Below are 16,321 nucleotides of genomic sequence, written 5' to 3' on the forward strand. Positions count from 1 at the left end.
ATGTGGAGTCGTATTTATTTCACTTATATACTGGGACGGATACTATTGTAGACGGCGCCTGTATATGTGATTTGCTTCCACAAGCCATGAATCGCTAACTGTGGGATCCCAACTATGATCTTGAGACATGAGACTATCATTTGGGTCTGTTGTCTGAGCTGATATTAGTGATGATGTCCTTGCAGTGTGGAATATTGATAGTTACTGACGTGTCACTGGGCGAAACATACCAGCACCCCTGGTTTCATGGATCGGAGGAAGGCTACCCACCAAGGTTAAGCTGACCTGTTTTAAATATATTTAAAACATCGTTAACCACAACTCACTATCTCACTTTTAGGTACGCTACAAATTCTCCCAAAATATGCCGGCATGTTTGGAGGGGAACTTCTGGACATTTCCGGTCCGTGTCTGGACGACATCAACGTGTCCGTCATGTGTCGGTTCGGGAGTGGTGAGAGTTCAGTAACCTCCGAGGGGTTCAGGTTTAACTCCATGAGGTTGAAGTGCCCAGTGCCGAGACTCACGGGGAGAGGACCAGTACCGGTGGCTGTGTCGGTGGACGGTGGGAGCACCTTTACAGGAGATGGAACCATCTACGTTGGTATGTTATTGTGTGACTTTTCTTAATTCAATATCACGTTTTCTCTGCTACAAAAAGGTCATCATAATAAAACTAACAAATTTTGAAAAAAATGTACAACGTCCAAACGTAATGGTGTTCATTTTATTTCATCTGACAAAGCAAATTTTACCCTTTCATATAATTTTACGCCAATTAATATTACTCTAATATCTTTTATTCCAATTCCTTTGTTGCAAACAACGAATAGATTCTTGTTTTAAACGTTGGATGGAGACATTTTTCACATTGAATATAACATTTATAAACTAATTTTTCTTGTCTTTTAACGTAATCGCTATCAGTTTGTAATCATGTCACGAAAAATAATGACGTCATGCAATGGAAATAAAGAACTGTTATCGAAAGTAAACAAAAGTACGCTGATGAACTGCCATACACCGATAATAATTGAGAAATCGTTTTTTAATAACCGTGTGTTCAAAACATGAGAAGGATATAATAACACCCGATGTTTCGAAGTATTGCGTAACATCTCAACCACTTTTGTGGTCCCCTGCAGTGAAACAGCCTGCATGAGTTGATAATGGTGGACAATATTCTGGACTGATGTCTTTGCAAGGAAACAGCCTATATAAATGGGTTTGGCATTAGTGGAAGGTGTTATGAAACTGATGTCTTTGTTTCCTAGTTCTGCCGCTACGTCTCCCTAACGCAAGTCTAGAACTGGGCAAGGGGTGGTACGATGTCACACCCTCAGAACTGAATATGACGTGGGACCCACTCGAGATGACCTCTGATCCAGATGCTAAGGTGGACATTACGCTCGTGGGTTACAGGGAGACAAAGACAGAGGTGAGAACTGGACATGGAGACATGAAAGGTTGCTGGGAAATACGTTTAGATACCTATAGTTAGACCCTTTTTCTGAACCTTCTCTTTACGCTCATCAAGCCTAGATGTTTTATGTCTCCGTGTCACAACGGCTATCGGCAGCAGAACATTCATAAAGAATGTCCATCGTGACAGATGTGTTGAACATTGAACCAAGTCTGCAGGTAATGACGTAAAATCAACCAATAAATGTATCACAAATGAAGCATATAGCGTTATGGATAACAACTTCTACATCGAAACGTCGCTCTATGCAATAAAGAAGAAGTTGTTATCCATTATGTTGTATGCTTCATTTTTGGCTCACCAACTTCTAAAATGCCGATCAAATCAATAAAAACCGTTTGCTTCCCCTTGCAACCTTCATACCTGATAAAAACGCCTCCGTGGTGTAGTGGGAGCGGAAGGTCGCGGATTCGATCCCCGACCGCGTCATACCAAAAGACGGTACTTGTTGGTCCCTGCTTGGCACTCGGCATGAATGGGTACAACAAGGACTGGTCGGCTCGGAGTCAGTATAATGTGTCTGAGTGGGGTATTCATGCTTAACTGCGGCATGGTATTTCAGTGATCGAGCACAATGAAGCCAGCAGCTTCAGTCTAGGCTAGTACAAGCAGCCACACATGCACACGCATGCATGTCATCATATGAACGAAATATTCTTAAATACGGCGTTAAACCCCTATTTCACCTCACCTCACCTCATACCTGTTGTAGAATCTCGTTTTTCTCGGTTTGAGATATTTTACGTCCCTTTCCTGAGGTTATATTCGAAACATTCGATTCACAGAAAGAAGGATCTATTCCAGTTTATGGCATACCATTTGGCAAGCAAGTTCAGTTATTGTATATGTATTTAGAAAATGATAAGTCCATTTACAACGTGTTATGAATTTCGTACAAGCGTTTTTCATGGTATGCACGTTGACATGGTTGGGGTAAAAGTTAACAGTGAAAGATGGCAATGTGTTGCTGTACATGTCTGCGATACATCCACTGCCCCAGCTCTTGCGTCTACTGGTGCTATTAACACCCTTTCCCTCATGTTTACGTTTTTACGGGTGGTAAGATGTTCTAAGACGCCGTATTCTGCCAAGTAAATGTGTATCTCATATATATCCCAGGACGGACTTGCCCTAATGTGTCTTGATTATGAACTATGTTCTGTGTCTTGATTATGAACCATTTTCTGTCAGAAGCATAGCCACCTTGGCACTGTGAACGTCCACGATAGGCGTGCATTTGGGGTTTTTCCTTCCCCAGCTAATATGCAGTATTTCATGCAAACTGCTCACTTTTCACCTCAGCTCATCTGGAAGACTTTGAGGGTCATAGCCTCCTCTGAAAACAACACCGGAAACTACAGCTTCCGCACCGCAGAGCATCAGTGTCAACCAGCTGACTGCCAGCTGTTCGAGGTGGCCATCATCGAGGTACAGCTGCAGAAGCCGTACCACGCCCTGGCCACGTCAAGAGTGTAAGTCTTGTCCTATGTACATGTACATAGAGTAGATAATATTTTACGCCACTGTATTACAACAGCGGCAACGGTGGAGGACCCCATGACTAAGCTTTACAGATTTTACCAATGTAATATAAACCTGAAACGCCAAATCGAACATAACAATTAACACTCGATGATCCACCGAGATACATTCCATTTGGGCAAAGGGCAAAACAAGCTGTGAACATTAAACGAACGGACAGCTGGAATTCAGTGCTGACACCAGGTGTTCGCTGAGAGTATAACCATGTCCTAGCTTACAGGTAGCACCCGCCATTCAAATATTTTGAATAAAAGTTAGGTTTTATTGCCTTCAGTTCTCCTGCCATGCGATCGCGGCCCGTTAGCAAATTTCTGAAAACAATCATTTAAAAGAATCATGGACATTTTTAAAATAGAGACAGATTATTGACATTTTAGCAAATATATATACACTGGTAAACGAATGGTTTGTAAATGCATTTTTTTATAATTGTCCCGAGGCTGTTATAGCACCTAATAATGTCCTCGAATACAGATTTGGTTTTGTAAATAACGTTTTCTTTGTCTTCCATTAAATAAATATCTTGCAACTTCAGAGTCAGTGCTCATGTGTAAGCCTTCAAGCCCCTTAGTTAATGAGTGTCATTACCGAATTTGATCTTCAGCAACCCATGCTGGTCGTAAGATGCGACTAACTTTATCGGGTGGTCAGCCTCACTGATTTGGTTGACACATGTCATTGTATCAAAACATGCCCATGCTGTTGATCACTGGACTCGCCTTTTACAGACCGAGTGCGACGCTAAACAATAAACAAACTTTACCTAGTTTGACTGTTAGAGGAAGAATGTACAAGTATGTAAATATGTAAAAGTATCAAGTAATTCATTAAGAGGACATTGCTATGCTTGTTCTACCATCGGTCAGATTTTATTCTCAGCAACCTGTGCTGGTCGTAGCCGTCTTCCAAATGGATGGTTGCTCATTGTATCGATCACTGTATCGATTTGTATTATTTCGATTATTCACAGGCCGCCCGCATACAGTTGCAATATTACAGAGTGTGAGTGAGTGAGTTTTTAGCAATTTTCCAGCAATATCACGGCGGGGGTTACCAGAAAAGGGCTTCACATTTTGTGTCCGTGAGTGGAATCGAACCCGAGCGAACGCTTTTATCACAATGCAGAGTGTAGAATTAAACAACAAATATATCAACATCACTATGCCACCAAGGTTTGAAATTGCCATTTCAGAGTTATGTCCCCTGATGACGCTGTCACTATTGGCTGGTTCGTCAAGAATGCAATGACCACACAGTACGGATCCAACTGGTCACCGCAGCTCTGTACACAATGGTCAAACAGGGACATGGTGGAGTCGTCCTGGATGAACCAACTCTTGTATTGTCCGTGCAATCTTGGTCAAGCGTTGGCAGACTTCGGCCGCTGGCAGGCTGACCTCGGCTGTAACATATGGTCTTTCAGTAGCAGCAACTGTTTCTATCACAAGGGGGCTGTCCACTGTGTGAGGTCATTCCTGCCAACGTAAGTACCAACTGAAACTATCAAGGGAAAATACATGCTTCAGTGTGTTATTGGATAAAGAACGTCCCTGTTAATGTAAGTATCAGCAACTAAACTGTCAAGGGAAAACAGATGCTTCAGTGTGTCATTGGATCAGGAGCCTTCCTGCCAACCTAAGTAACAATAGCTAAACTATCAAGGGAAAATACATGCTTCAGTGTGTTATTGGATGAAGAACTTTCCTGTTAATATAAGTATCAGCAACTAAACTATCAAGATGCTTCAGTGTGTTATTGGATGAAGGACGTCCCTGTTAATGTAAGTATCAGCAACTAAACTATCAAGATGCTTCAGTGTGTCATTGGACGAGGAGCCTTCCTGCCAACCTAAGTAACAATAGCTAAACTATCAAGGGAAAATACATGCTTCAGTGATTTATTGGATGAAAAACTTTCATGCCAATGTTAGTATTAGCATCTAACCTATCAAGGGAAAACAGATGCTTCAGTGTGTTACTGGCTGAGGAGCATTCCTGTCAATGTAAGTATCAGCAACTAAAACTATCAGGGAAAGTTGCATGCCTGTGTGTCTTACTAGATGAGGAGCATTCCTACAAATGTAAGCACCAACAACTAACGATCATGGGAAAATACATGCTTCAGTGACTTACTAGATGAAGGGCAATTCTGCCAATGTAAGTATCAACAACTAAAACTATCAAGGGAAAACATATGCTTCAGTGTGTTATTGGATTAGGAGCAGTCCTGCCAACCTAAGTAACAATAGCTAAACTATCAAAGGAAAATACATGCTTCAGTGATTTATTGGATGAAAAACTTTCATGCCCATGTAAGTATTAGCAACTAAACTATTCAGGGAAAACAGATGCTTCAGTGTGTTACTGGCTGAGGAGCATTCCTGTCAATGTAAGTGTCAGCAACTAAAACTATCAGGGAAAAGGCATGCCTGAGTGTCTTACTAGATGAGGAGCATTCCTACAAATGTAAGCACCAACAACTAAAACGATTATGGGAAAATACATGCTTCAGTGACTTACTAGATGAAGGGCAATTCTGCCAATGTATGTATCAACAACTAAAACTATCAAGGGAAAACAGATGCTTCAGTGTGTTATTGGATGAAAAACTTTCCTGCCAACCTAAGTAACACCAGCTAAACTTACAGGGCAGGGTGGGGCACCAGAAATGGGCTTCACACATTGAACCCATGTGGGGATTCGAACCTTGGTCTTCGGCGTGACAAGCGAACCCTTTCACGACAATCCTACCCCACGTCAACCCTTTTCATCCTTTGACGTCTCCCTTATGTCACGGACGTGTTCAGTGGGGGAACGTTCTGGACTGAATGCGGTCTCATTTGTAAAAAGAATTAATATACTTTCATAGTTTATTAGTCAAATCGCAACCTTTTCTTTCAGATCTACAGGGGCGGGCAACCAATGTTGCTATGGCAGTGATGGCGTGCTGAAGTACGCCGCCGACACCTACCAAGGCAGCACCCCCGACCGCAGCCACGACTGGGGCGCCGCCCCCTACAACAAACCCGACTTTGTGCCGTATTTCTCCCACTGGATACATGACGTGGTCACATTCTACTACTGCTGTTTGTGGACCGACAACAGTAACTGCGATGACTATATGGCAAGGCGGCCTACTCGCGACTGTAACGGGTACCGCCCTCCTCAAGCAGGTGAGGGTAACAGTGCATATTGAACCACCCGGTGTTGTATCGGGTACCGTCCTCTTTAAGCAGGTGAGCGTAATGAATCTTATTGGACCACCCGGTACTGTAACGGGTACCGCCTTCCTTAATCAGGTGAGCATTATGAAGCTTATTCGATCACCCGGTGTTGTAACAAGTGCTGCCCTCCTAAAGCAAGTGAGGGTAACATTTGGGAGATAAACATCATGTGTTGGCCAATTTCCGGGTGTTATTGAGTATTTGAAGCACGGGAATTTATTTGGAACCGACGGCGTCAGCCGGAGGTTTCAAATGGAATATTCCCGTGCTTCAAATACTCAATAACACCCGGAAATTGGCCAACACATGATGTTTATCGACATTGTAAACACAAAAGTAAACCAAAAGGTCCACACACGTTTTTGTGTCTGCACTCATTGACATCGTGTACGGGAACAGCAGTGAAATGTCATCAACCGGTCGTTTCGGCTGTCTCTCATTGGTAGCATCTGGAACTGCTCATTTGTGACGTCATTCGGACTTTACGTCACAATATGATTTGAATGACGTCATCACAGCTGACGACGTAACAATACAATGGTGTGAGCGATGTTTGTATGTATTAATACGCAGCGAATTTCCGGGAATCGAATACCATTTGATCACGTTTTTCAACCAATCAGATTAAAGAACACAGTGAATTTTGGTTTACAATCTATATTGACCACCCGGTGTTGTATTAAGTACCTCCTTCCCAAAGTAGACGATGTTTGAGAGGGATTGTATAAGGTACATACTAGATATTGATAGATTAATTGAAGCCCATTGAATATCGGCGGTTTTTGCGCTCTCTGTCTCTAATAAGAATTTCTGTGCTTCCTCCGACAGCCATGGCTTACGGAGACCCCCACATCATGACATTTGACGGAAAGCTGTACAACTTTGGAGGCAAGGGAGACTACTACCTGGTAAAGTCGACCCAGTTTTCTCTCCAAGGGAAGTTCGACATAGGAGAACAGAACCATGGTAAAATGACATTCTGGTAGATATTTACGTCTAATATACATGTTCCTGCTATCCAGATCATCTTTACATACAGCAATGTACAAAGGTCATTGGATTTACGATATTGAAGAGTCTTGTAGTATATGTTTGTATGTTTCAGCTGACGGTAACAGCGTCAACGCCACCGTGTTGACGTCAGTTGCTATGTTGGGGGTGTCTGGCCCCAGAGTGGAGATACGTCTCGCTCCCCCGGGCTCAACAGTGGCAGGCGTCTCGATGTCTTTGTGGATGGAAAAATGAAGCTGTTTGATGCTTTGGCCATCTTTAAGCAAGAGTTCAGCGGTAATGATCATTCAGTCTCCGTGACGTAAATTGACCTTTTAGTAATTGCTGCTTCAAAAGGCCTAAACATAAATGTGCTATTTTGAAAATTTCTCATGCTTTATTCTTTTAACTTTTGTGTCTTGTCACCATTTCGTACACGCCGTAAATAATACTATGGGTCTTTAAAATCAAACATATGAGAACAGTTTTGCTGAAAAACTATAGGTGGTGTGTCTGTCATCAACGTTGCTACCGACCCCGACAACAACCTCCACGACAACTTCACCGTCATCATGCAGTCGGGAGTAGGGGTGCAGGTCGCGGCGTCAAACAGACTCCTTCACGTCATCGTCAACATGCCGCCCAGCTTCAAGGTGACCATGAGTAGTAATAATCTGATTTCGAGAGACAGAATATATTTTCGGATTCTGCTCCAAGACGTCTACTTTAACAGCCTCCATCATTTACATCATCACTGCACTTCTTGGGCTTACGTTGTGCATTGAGTGGGGTAGGCGAGTAGTCCAGTGGTAGAAGCGGTCGCTAGTAACTCCGAAGGTCAGGGTTCGATTCCCCTCTTGTATTGCTATCTTTGAAGCCCATAGGGTATGTATGGCAACCATTGCCATGATATTGCTAAAGCTGAGTTGAGTTGGGCTTTACGTCACATCGGCATTATTTTAGCCATATAGTGACAATATATAATATTGCTAGAAGATTGCTGAAAGCCAGCTTAACCGTAGTCACACAAATGTACTTTAGGTTGCATAACAGTAGCATAACTAAAATTCACCAAATTAACTCACTCACTCAACAGAACATGACGTCAGGCCTGATGGGGACGTGGAATGGAGACATGTATGATGACTTCACAGCCAAGAACGGAGACATGATAAATGCCACATCATCAGCGGAGAACATTTACCAGGCATTCGGAACAACATGTACGTATCGACATGTAATGTCAGTCAGTAATTACTTCGGATGTAACGAATTTAGTTATTAGTTATCGTGGTTTTAACTCCACACAGATAATTATGGACAACGCGACAGTGTCAATTCCAGGATTCCATAGATAATCGTCTACATTTCAATGCATTTTCGAAACAATCGTCGACGGGAAAGTGACAATGCTTGCAGTTAACATTTAGCACCGTGGATAGTTGTTTATGATATATGTATCATCAACTGGATCCTCATGTTCAGACGCGATTATACGTGAAGATCCGGGTTAGAATTGATCTTTAGCATCCCGTGCTTGTCGTAAGAGGCGACTAACGTGATCGGGTGGTCAGGCTCGCTGGCTTGGTTGACACATGTCATCGGTTCCCAATTGCGCAGATCGATGCTCAAGCTGTTGATCACTGGATTGTCTGGTCCAGACTCGATTATCTACAGACCGCCGCCATATAGCTGGAATATTGCTGAATGCGGTGTTAAACAACAACCAACCAACCAACCAACCGTGATGAATTGGTCTTCAGCAACCCATGTTTGTCGTTAAGAGGCTACTAACACGATGGAATCATCGGGATCGCTGACTTGGTTAACACATGTTATCGAATCCCAGTTGCGTGAATAGATGCGCAGTTGATCCCTGGATTTACTGGTCCAGACTCGATCTGTTAACAGATATCTGTCATATTATGTGTTATACAACAAACAAACGTACAAATCATACTCGATTATCGCTATGGTATTGTTGCGATCGGCGTTGAACAAACACTAAGATCGAGTGAATGTTGTTTTACGACGCACCCGACGGTTTTACCGCTGTCACAATTTTACCAAACAAACCAGTGGTTGATGTGATGATCAACGATAAACATCGTCATAGATTATTCCCGATCATTCAGGTCGCATAGTGCAATCGCTGGACGATGGTCACGAATACAGAGATATAGACGTATTCTATATTCAGTCAGTTCATCGTGTATGTTTCTTTTTAAGGGGACGTGCCAGAAAGAGAGTCCTTGTTCTCGTACCACGACATGGCGGACATACAGTTCGTCCCAGTTTTTGCAGCTCCTCAGGGTTCAAATATTGCGGAACAAGACCTCAACTCTACTTGTGGGGCAAATGCGCAGTGCCGCTTTGACTACACAGTCACAAGCAACGTGGACATTGCGAACGCATCCAAGATTGCCTCTGGCTGGTTCACTGAGCTTAAGAGTTTCCAACAAACCAGTAAATACTGTTATATCAACATTTAATAAATGAAATAATTATTAAATCAGATTGTTACTTTAAGTAAATGTGTCAAAGCTGAAGAATTAGATGGCTAATGTACACTTTGATTTCTTCTTTAACATTACGGGGTGGTGGGGTAGTTTAATGGTTAAAGCGTTGATTCGTCACGTCGAAAACTGGGCTCGATTCTACACATGATACAATGTGTGAAGCCTATTTCGCAGTGATTATGCTGAAATATCGTTCAAAGTACACACTACAACGGTATTGGTAAAAATGATTGTGTAAATAACTCTTTTTATATGTGTTGTAAATTTTCCCACTTATTTTCTGAAATAACTCCTGTGTTAAATTCATGTCATTATCATTGGATGTCAACGCAAACTGGCATGATTAATTTTGTTCATTACTAAATGATGTTAAGTGATGTTAAGTCTCTTATTCAATGTACCTCCTTTACTTAGGTGAGACTTGCGGCCTCCTCAACGTGCCGTACTCGTTAAAAGATAACTACAACTACAACCTCAACAGCACCGTCACCATCACCGGCTGCCGCAACATGGGCCTCCTCCGCGGCGAGACGACCTACACGTGTACGAGGAGTGATACTGGTGGACTGGCGTGGAGTCCTGACGTCACGGCCGAGTGTAGCAGTAAGTCTGATTTGTCATCGTCAACGCAGACTGCCCGTTATGAATTCTACACATATATATGTCTGTTTACTGTGGGAAATGTATAGCTTGAGGAATGAGAGCGTTGGGTTTTACCACCACTTTTATCAGAATCCCAGTTATATCACGGTATGTCAGCTTGATGTAGGAGGAAAGTCCGAAGTGATGCAGCTTCCCAGGCATGATGAATATATGTACACGGGGATGGTGCTGATAAACCCAGATATATAATCAGACAAGCGACCATATGTTTATGGCTTATCAAAGGGACACAACTCTGCAGAGCGAATTGCAGTGTCTTAGACGGCTGGGCCATCCATGTTAGTGAGTGAGTATGGTTTTACGCCGCTTGTTGCAATATTCCAGCAATATCACGGCGGGGGACACCAGAAATGGGCCTCACACATTGTACCCATGTGGGGAACCGAACCCAGATCTTCAGCGTGACGAGCGAACGCTTAGGCCACTAGGCTACCCCACCGCCCCCATCCATTGTACCTAGAATGACGTATCGTCCTGTTACGGGATGGGCAACTGTTGCTAGGTAACGGTATACCGGTAGTACGTGACAGTAGCGCAGAAATGAACTTCATATAGATAACTAGGTCGGAAATCTCAGACATTGGTTTAGGTAATAGAGACAGATCGTCAATTAAGAACAGGTTCATTTGCCCCAGGCGAATACGTGGTCGAACTGTGCGCTATCACTTGAAATCTGCAGGCTTCAAAAATACACGTCCAACGACTTGAACAAGTTATTATTCAAAACACTCTAGTTTCTCACGAAATCAATTGCCACATTCGTTAATCCAGACTATACTATTCAAAGTGAACTTCTCTCTATATTCATGTTTTTTTCGAATAACTGATGTTGCCGTAAATATAGACGTTTCGAACAAGGTCATCAAAAGAGAGGTTTCTGGATTAACAGGGTCCTGATTAACGACGTGTCACAGTGTACGGCACGGTCTTTGTTGTACAGGATTTTCTTTATGTATGTAGCTGGAAGTCTCTACCCTTTCGGCCGGAAGACTGGAGACATGACCCTACAGACAGACACCAACCTTCCAATATACCTCGGGTACGACATCAACGTCTTCGGCAGAAAGTACGACACCGTCTACGTGAGTACATTGTTTATAATCTCTAATCTTTAAAAAAATATTTCGAGGTTTTTGAGGATTCATATATGTGTTCTTAAATAATTATCAGTATATTCGGACAGCGACGAAGTTGTTTCAAGCCACCCCAACAACTTATGCTGGTTGTCACACGCCCTGAATAAAATGGGTTATCAGTGTCTTGGAAGGCATGGTCCTTGTCTCCCGAAGGCACTTACCGCTGCTCACTACATCACTTGATTTTCTGGTCCATATCCTTTTATTAAGATGAAGCCTTCGTAAAGCTGAAATATTTCAGATGTTTGAGCTAAGCATAAACCAGATATAACAAGTACTTCATACAATTTCAACCAACCGTTGTGATAAATTCATTTTATTGTTCTAGGTGAATAAAGATGGGATTGTTGGATTTGATTCAACGGTCCGATATGAGGAGACCTATTTCAATGACACTACCCGTGATCCGAGTATGGATTTACCATTTGCTGCGCCGTTCCATTTCTCTGGGAGAAGTATCATAGAAGACGAAGGAAAGGTGTATTACAGATTAGCGTTCTCCAATACAAGCGAGGCATTCCTCAAGGAGCTCCAAACGTACATGCTGGATGCCACGATTGGCTGGGAACCATTTGAACCTGTGGTGGCGCTGGTTGTCACGTGGTATGACGTTGTGGACGGTGCCCAGCAAGGGTGCAAGGCAACAAACACCTGCAAGGTAGAAAATGGGTTGTCACTAGCCATTCGTAACTACTCGTGTCATTCCGGCAAGTCGGATGGCGACTCGTACCCTCTCGTTACCATGTTCACGACTGGGCCTTGTCTAAGGGCAAACCGCGGACACGGAGATGAAAACAGTCTAGGACTATTTCCAAGGAAAGATAACCCTGAATTTCCAAACTCCTAAAAATGGATAATACAACACGAAAGTCACTTTAAATACATTTCTTATGTCGTTAACAGATATCAGATAATTTTAGAATCACGGAAATAATAATGAAAAATATTGTTGCAAGCAACGATGGAGGGGCTCCTCGGCTTTAGTTCTATCTAGGCTATTGTGTCTTTCACATATTTGATGAAATTTGTAATAGTTTTAGTTAATATGAATCATTTCACTGCTAGTTTCTGGAGACATATTACTGCGATCAGTGCCGTCAGTAGTTATAATCGACACTAATAGCCCACTTGTACAGGTACAAGTTGGTTTGAGAGTTACGGGTGTTTGAATTGTATTTGAGGGCTAGAAATCGTCCAAAACAGGGCTAGAAATGTCCAAAACGGAAGAACACGTTTTTGGCAGGCGAGCGGATCTTCCAAATACAGCCGGGGTCGCTTGGGGGTGATGTACCTTTTAATTAGTTCTTGAGAAATAGTTCCCCTTTAAAAGGCTGTATCTTAGTTGTTCTTGGGTCTGTCAATACAATTAGTGTTCTGACTCAACAAGCCTTCATCAACCATACTGGCAGAATTTGCACATTTTGCAAACTTATGCTGAAAAACATGGCCAAAAGCTAAAAACAAAATAACTGCTACGGTTGGTTTTAGCGGCTTGACCTGTCAGGCAAAATTGTTGGGAATTCGATTGTGCATCTGTACAAGAGATTTGGAAGTGTTGGAACAATTAGTTCTTGAGATATTCGCTGTCAAACTTTGAAATTTTGGAATTTATTTTGAATTATCTTCCCTTTGCTATTGGGCCTAGAGCCTAGAGAATTTTAAGGGGAATATCTACACCTCGGTGCGCATCTGTGTGAGTTTTGTAAGCGATTCGGAGCATTGGTTTAGGAGTTATGTTTGGTACAAAAATCGGCGGAATAATAATAAATACTGTAAATCGACAAAGTTTTGCGGGCAGGAAAGTTTGAAAGAATAAACTCCAGGCTCAACCTTTCCAGGCGTAATGACATCTCTAATTTTGTTAAGTAAACATTTCCGGTCCATGTAAATTACGTGATCTAACAATGTCAAGAAGTCCACATGTTCGCCTACCAGTAATTCATTAACACAATGTTCTTACTTCACAGCTATCACTAACATATTACGTCTACTCACGTCTCGAAATGAAGTATATCTGACAGTAAATGGATACGCATACATATTTTATTTCGCCAAAAGTCATAATTAGTGTAGCTGGACGATCACAAGTCAACAAACTTCTTTCGCAGTGGAAATAGCGAGATCGCGCGAAACTTCATCAGTGACAGGTTAAATTGCTCCGTACATAAAAACTATCCGGCAATACACCAAAAGCTGTCGCATAACCTTAGTTATGATTATAAATATTTTACATTTATAGAGCACAACCTGCAATGAAAATGACACAATACTAGGATATACTTCTCTTTATAAAACAATAGTTTCAGGTACTATCCTTTTAAGATCACTGCATCAGAATTTATCTCAGAATCTTAATGGGTACGTTTTAACTAAATCACCGGTAGGGGAACGCGTGCACTGCACAGCTGATTGCTATTTCCGGCGCTGTATACGAGAGAATTACACACGGTAATCTTAATCCCTGCATATAAGTCAAAGACAATGCCTAGGAAAAACATATTAGAACTGAATAGGTAAATAATCTTTTCTAGCGATGTTTAATTGCAAATTCTCTTGTATGTTCGTTCACGCGAAGCGATAAGATGTATTGTCAACAGCTTGTTTTTACAAGAGGAGGACTCGCAAAACAAACTAGTTGAAGTTAGTGGAGAGATAGAAGAAGTAGTAGTAGTAAGAAAGAGCAGTAGGATATACTAGGACTAGATAGCAGGAGCAATAGTAGTAGTAAAACTAGCAGTGGCAGTAGTAGTAGTAGCAGCAGTAGTTGTAGTAGTAGCAGCAGTAGTAGTTGAAGTGGTAGTAGTAGCAGTAGTATAAGTAGTAATAGCCGCAACAGTAGTAGTAGTAGTAGTAGCATGAGTAATAGTAGAGGTAGTAGTAGTAACAGCAGCACCAGTAGTTCTGGTGGCAGTGGTAGTAGTAGTAGCAGTAGCAGTAGCAGTAGCAGTAGTAGTAGCAGTAATAGTAGTAGTAGTTGTTGTTGTTGTAGCACTAGCAGTCGTAGTGGAAGTACTAGTCAGTAATATTTCTTCATACTACTCTAATTGTTGTTAGTACATGTAGCTGTACATGTAGTTGAAGCCAGTTGTAGTAGCAGAGGCAGTAGTAGTAGTAGCAGAGGCAGTAGTAGTAGTAGTAGTAGTAGTAGTCGCAGCAGCAGCAGCGGTAGTAGTAGTATTTCTTGTTATTAGATATTATTTAGATCCAGAACTGATGCTAGTTGTGTCAATATCTATTTCAGACGGCCATGTTCCAGATGGTCCTCGTTGCCTGCGAGATGCACACACTCGTGGTCTTCAACTACCTCTCTATGGATATCCCTGTCCAGCAATTCTATCAAGTAATTAACATATCAAACACGCATCTATGGATACACATTCCTGTCTTCAGCTACCTCACTATGGATATCCCTGTCCAGCAATTCTATCAAGTAATTAACATATCAAACACGCATCTGTTGCAGTGAGATACGCTACATTACACGCTTCCTGAATAATTCGAGGTCAAACACGATTTAATAATGGCGAAATCTGAGCGAACCGTTGCAAAACAAGTGTGTTGTTGCTGTTGTTCAAAACCACAGAATACATTCAGATTGGTTGGGAAACAAACAACAGTAAAATAGATCAACCATCAGTTCATTGTTTTGACCTCATTCTCGCTATTTTGCTGCAGGAGCGATATCCTAACTGACCCATCTATCTGCACATCGACTGCCCTGGCCGATGTATTGCGGGTAGTGGTCAGTTATTAAGCATGAAGGTCACCATATCATGTAAGCGGTGAACGGTCTGTTTTATGTCCAGCCCATTTGTGGCCTGGGTCCGGTTCATGCCTATTCTCGACATATGCCGAACTTCAAGCTGAGAGCCCTATGTTTAGTCATATACGTGATGTGGTTGGTTGGATCGCCACCATCCTGCTCAATTTACCAGCATCAACATCAGCAGCTGCGGCTATGGATCAATGTTGAAAGTGTTGATGTAGCCGTTCTTTCAGGAGTTCACACAATAATTGCAACACCTGTATCGCTTGGAGCTTCCTGATTGACACGTGATAGTGAGTGAGTAGCAGCATGGCATCGCGTCTAGCGAACCTAAAGTATCAATAGACACATCGGTTTACGTGTAATCCCGTTGTCATGTTCTGTTGGAAAAACAAGATTTCAACTATTGTTTGTCATTCCAGGCTGGTATAAATCAAGGTCATGGTCTGGGATGGACGAGCGTATGTACCGGATGTAGTTTTGCTGACCTTCCCAACACGAGAGGAAGTGACGTAATTGGAAGGTTCATATATCGTATATCAAAAGATACGCTTGAGATCGGCGGTTGCTTAAGGGACAGAGGTAAATCACTTGTAATTTTCATGACTTTAATTCAGCGTGTATCTTCGCACGTACGATAGAACATGACAAAAGACACAAATAGTTTAGCATATCTGGCCTCATAGCCCATGGTACACGATTCATTTCAACTGATAGCAAAATACACAGCAAAATCACTTGAAATGGAAAATAATACATACGGTATCTATTGCACATACACTATTTACATGTATATGTTACAGTCGATGTCTACAATCAGTCAATCTGTACAATAATTGGGTTAATTAATCAGGCAATGTACACAATGCCAGGAAATTTGAGACAATGTACAAAATGACTGAGTGAATCAGGCTATGTACACGTTGACTAGTTATTACAGGCATTGTACACATTGCCTGATTGTAGACATTGACTGTAACATACATACTAAATAGCTTG

The 16,321-nt window shown here is 42.0% G+C and overlaps 1 protein-coding gene across 1 annotated transcript in view; it reads left to right on the forward strand.

Moving 5' to 3' along the window:
- LOC124286646 overlaps window positions 1-16,321 on the forward strand; it is a 38,573-nt gene that overhangs the window by 6,550 nt on the left and 15,702 nt on the right. Inside the window, exons 9-23 of the mRNA XM_046723081.1 lie at window positions 341-604; window positions 1,275-1,438; window positions 2,786-2,955; window positions 4,218-4,508; window positions 5,926-6,197; window positions 7,077-7,214; window positions 7,354-7,488; window positions 7,743-7,891; window positions 8,335-8,461; window positions 9,468-9,704; window positions 10,172-10,360; window positions 11,381-11,502; window positions 11,885-12,214; window positions 14,798-14,986; window positions 15,745-15,904. Of these exons, the coding sequence (XP_046579037.1) occupies window positions 341-604; window positions 1,275-1,438; window positions 2,786-2,955; window positions 4,218-4,508; window positions 5,926-6,197; window positions 7,077-7,214; window positions 7,354-7,488; window positions 7,743-7,891; window positions 8,335-8,461; window positions 9,468-9,704; window positions 10,172-10,360; window positions 11,381-11,502; window positions 11,885-12,214; window positions 14,798-14,986; window positions 15,745-15,904 (2,937 nt within the window). The remainder of the gene's footprint in view (window positions 1-340; window positions 605-1,274; window positions 1,439-2,785; window positions 2,956-4,217; window positions 4,509-5,925; window positions 6,198-7,076; window positions 7,215-7,353; window positions 7,489-7,742; window positions 7,892-8,334; window positions 8,462-9,467; window positions 9,705-10,171; window positions 10,361-11,380; window positions 11,503-11,884; window positions 12,215-14,797; window positions 14,987-15,744; window positions 15,905-16,321) is intronic.

The sequence above is a fragment of the Haliotis rubra genome, unplaced genomic scaffold (genome assembly GCF_003918875.1).
Source record: "Haliotis rubra isolate DU_JTF1 unplaced genomic scaffold, ASM391887v1 Scf1, whole genome shotgun sequence".
Classification (NCBI taxonomy): domain Eukaryota; kingdom Metazoa; phylum Mollusca; class Gastropoda; order Lepetellida; family Haliotidae; genus Haliotis; species Haliotis rubra.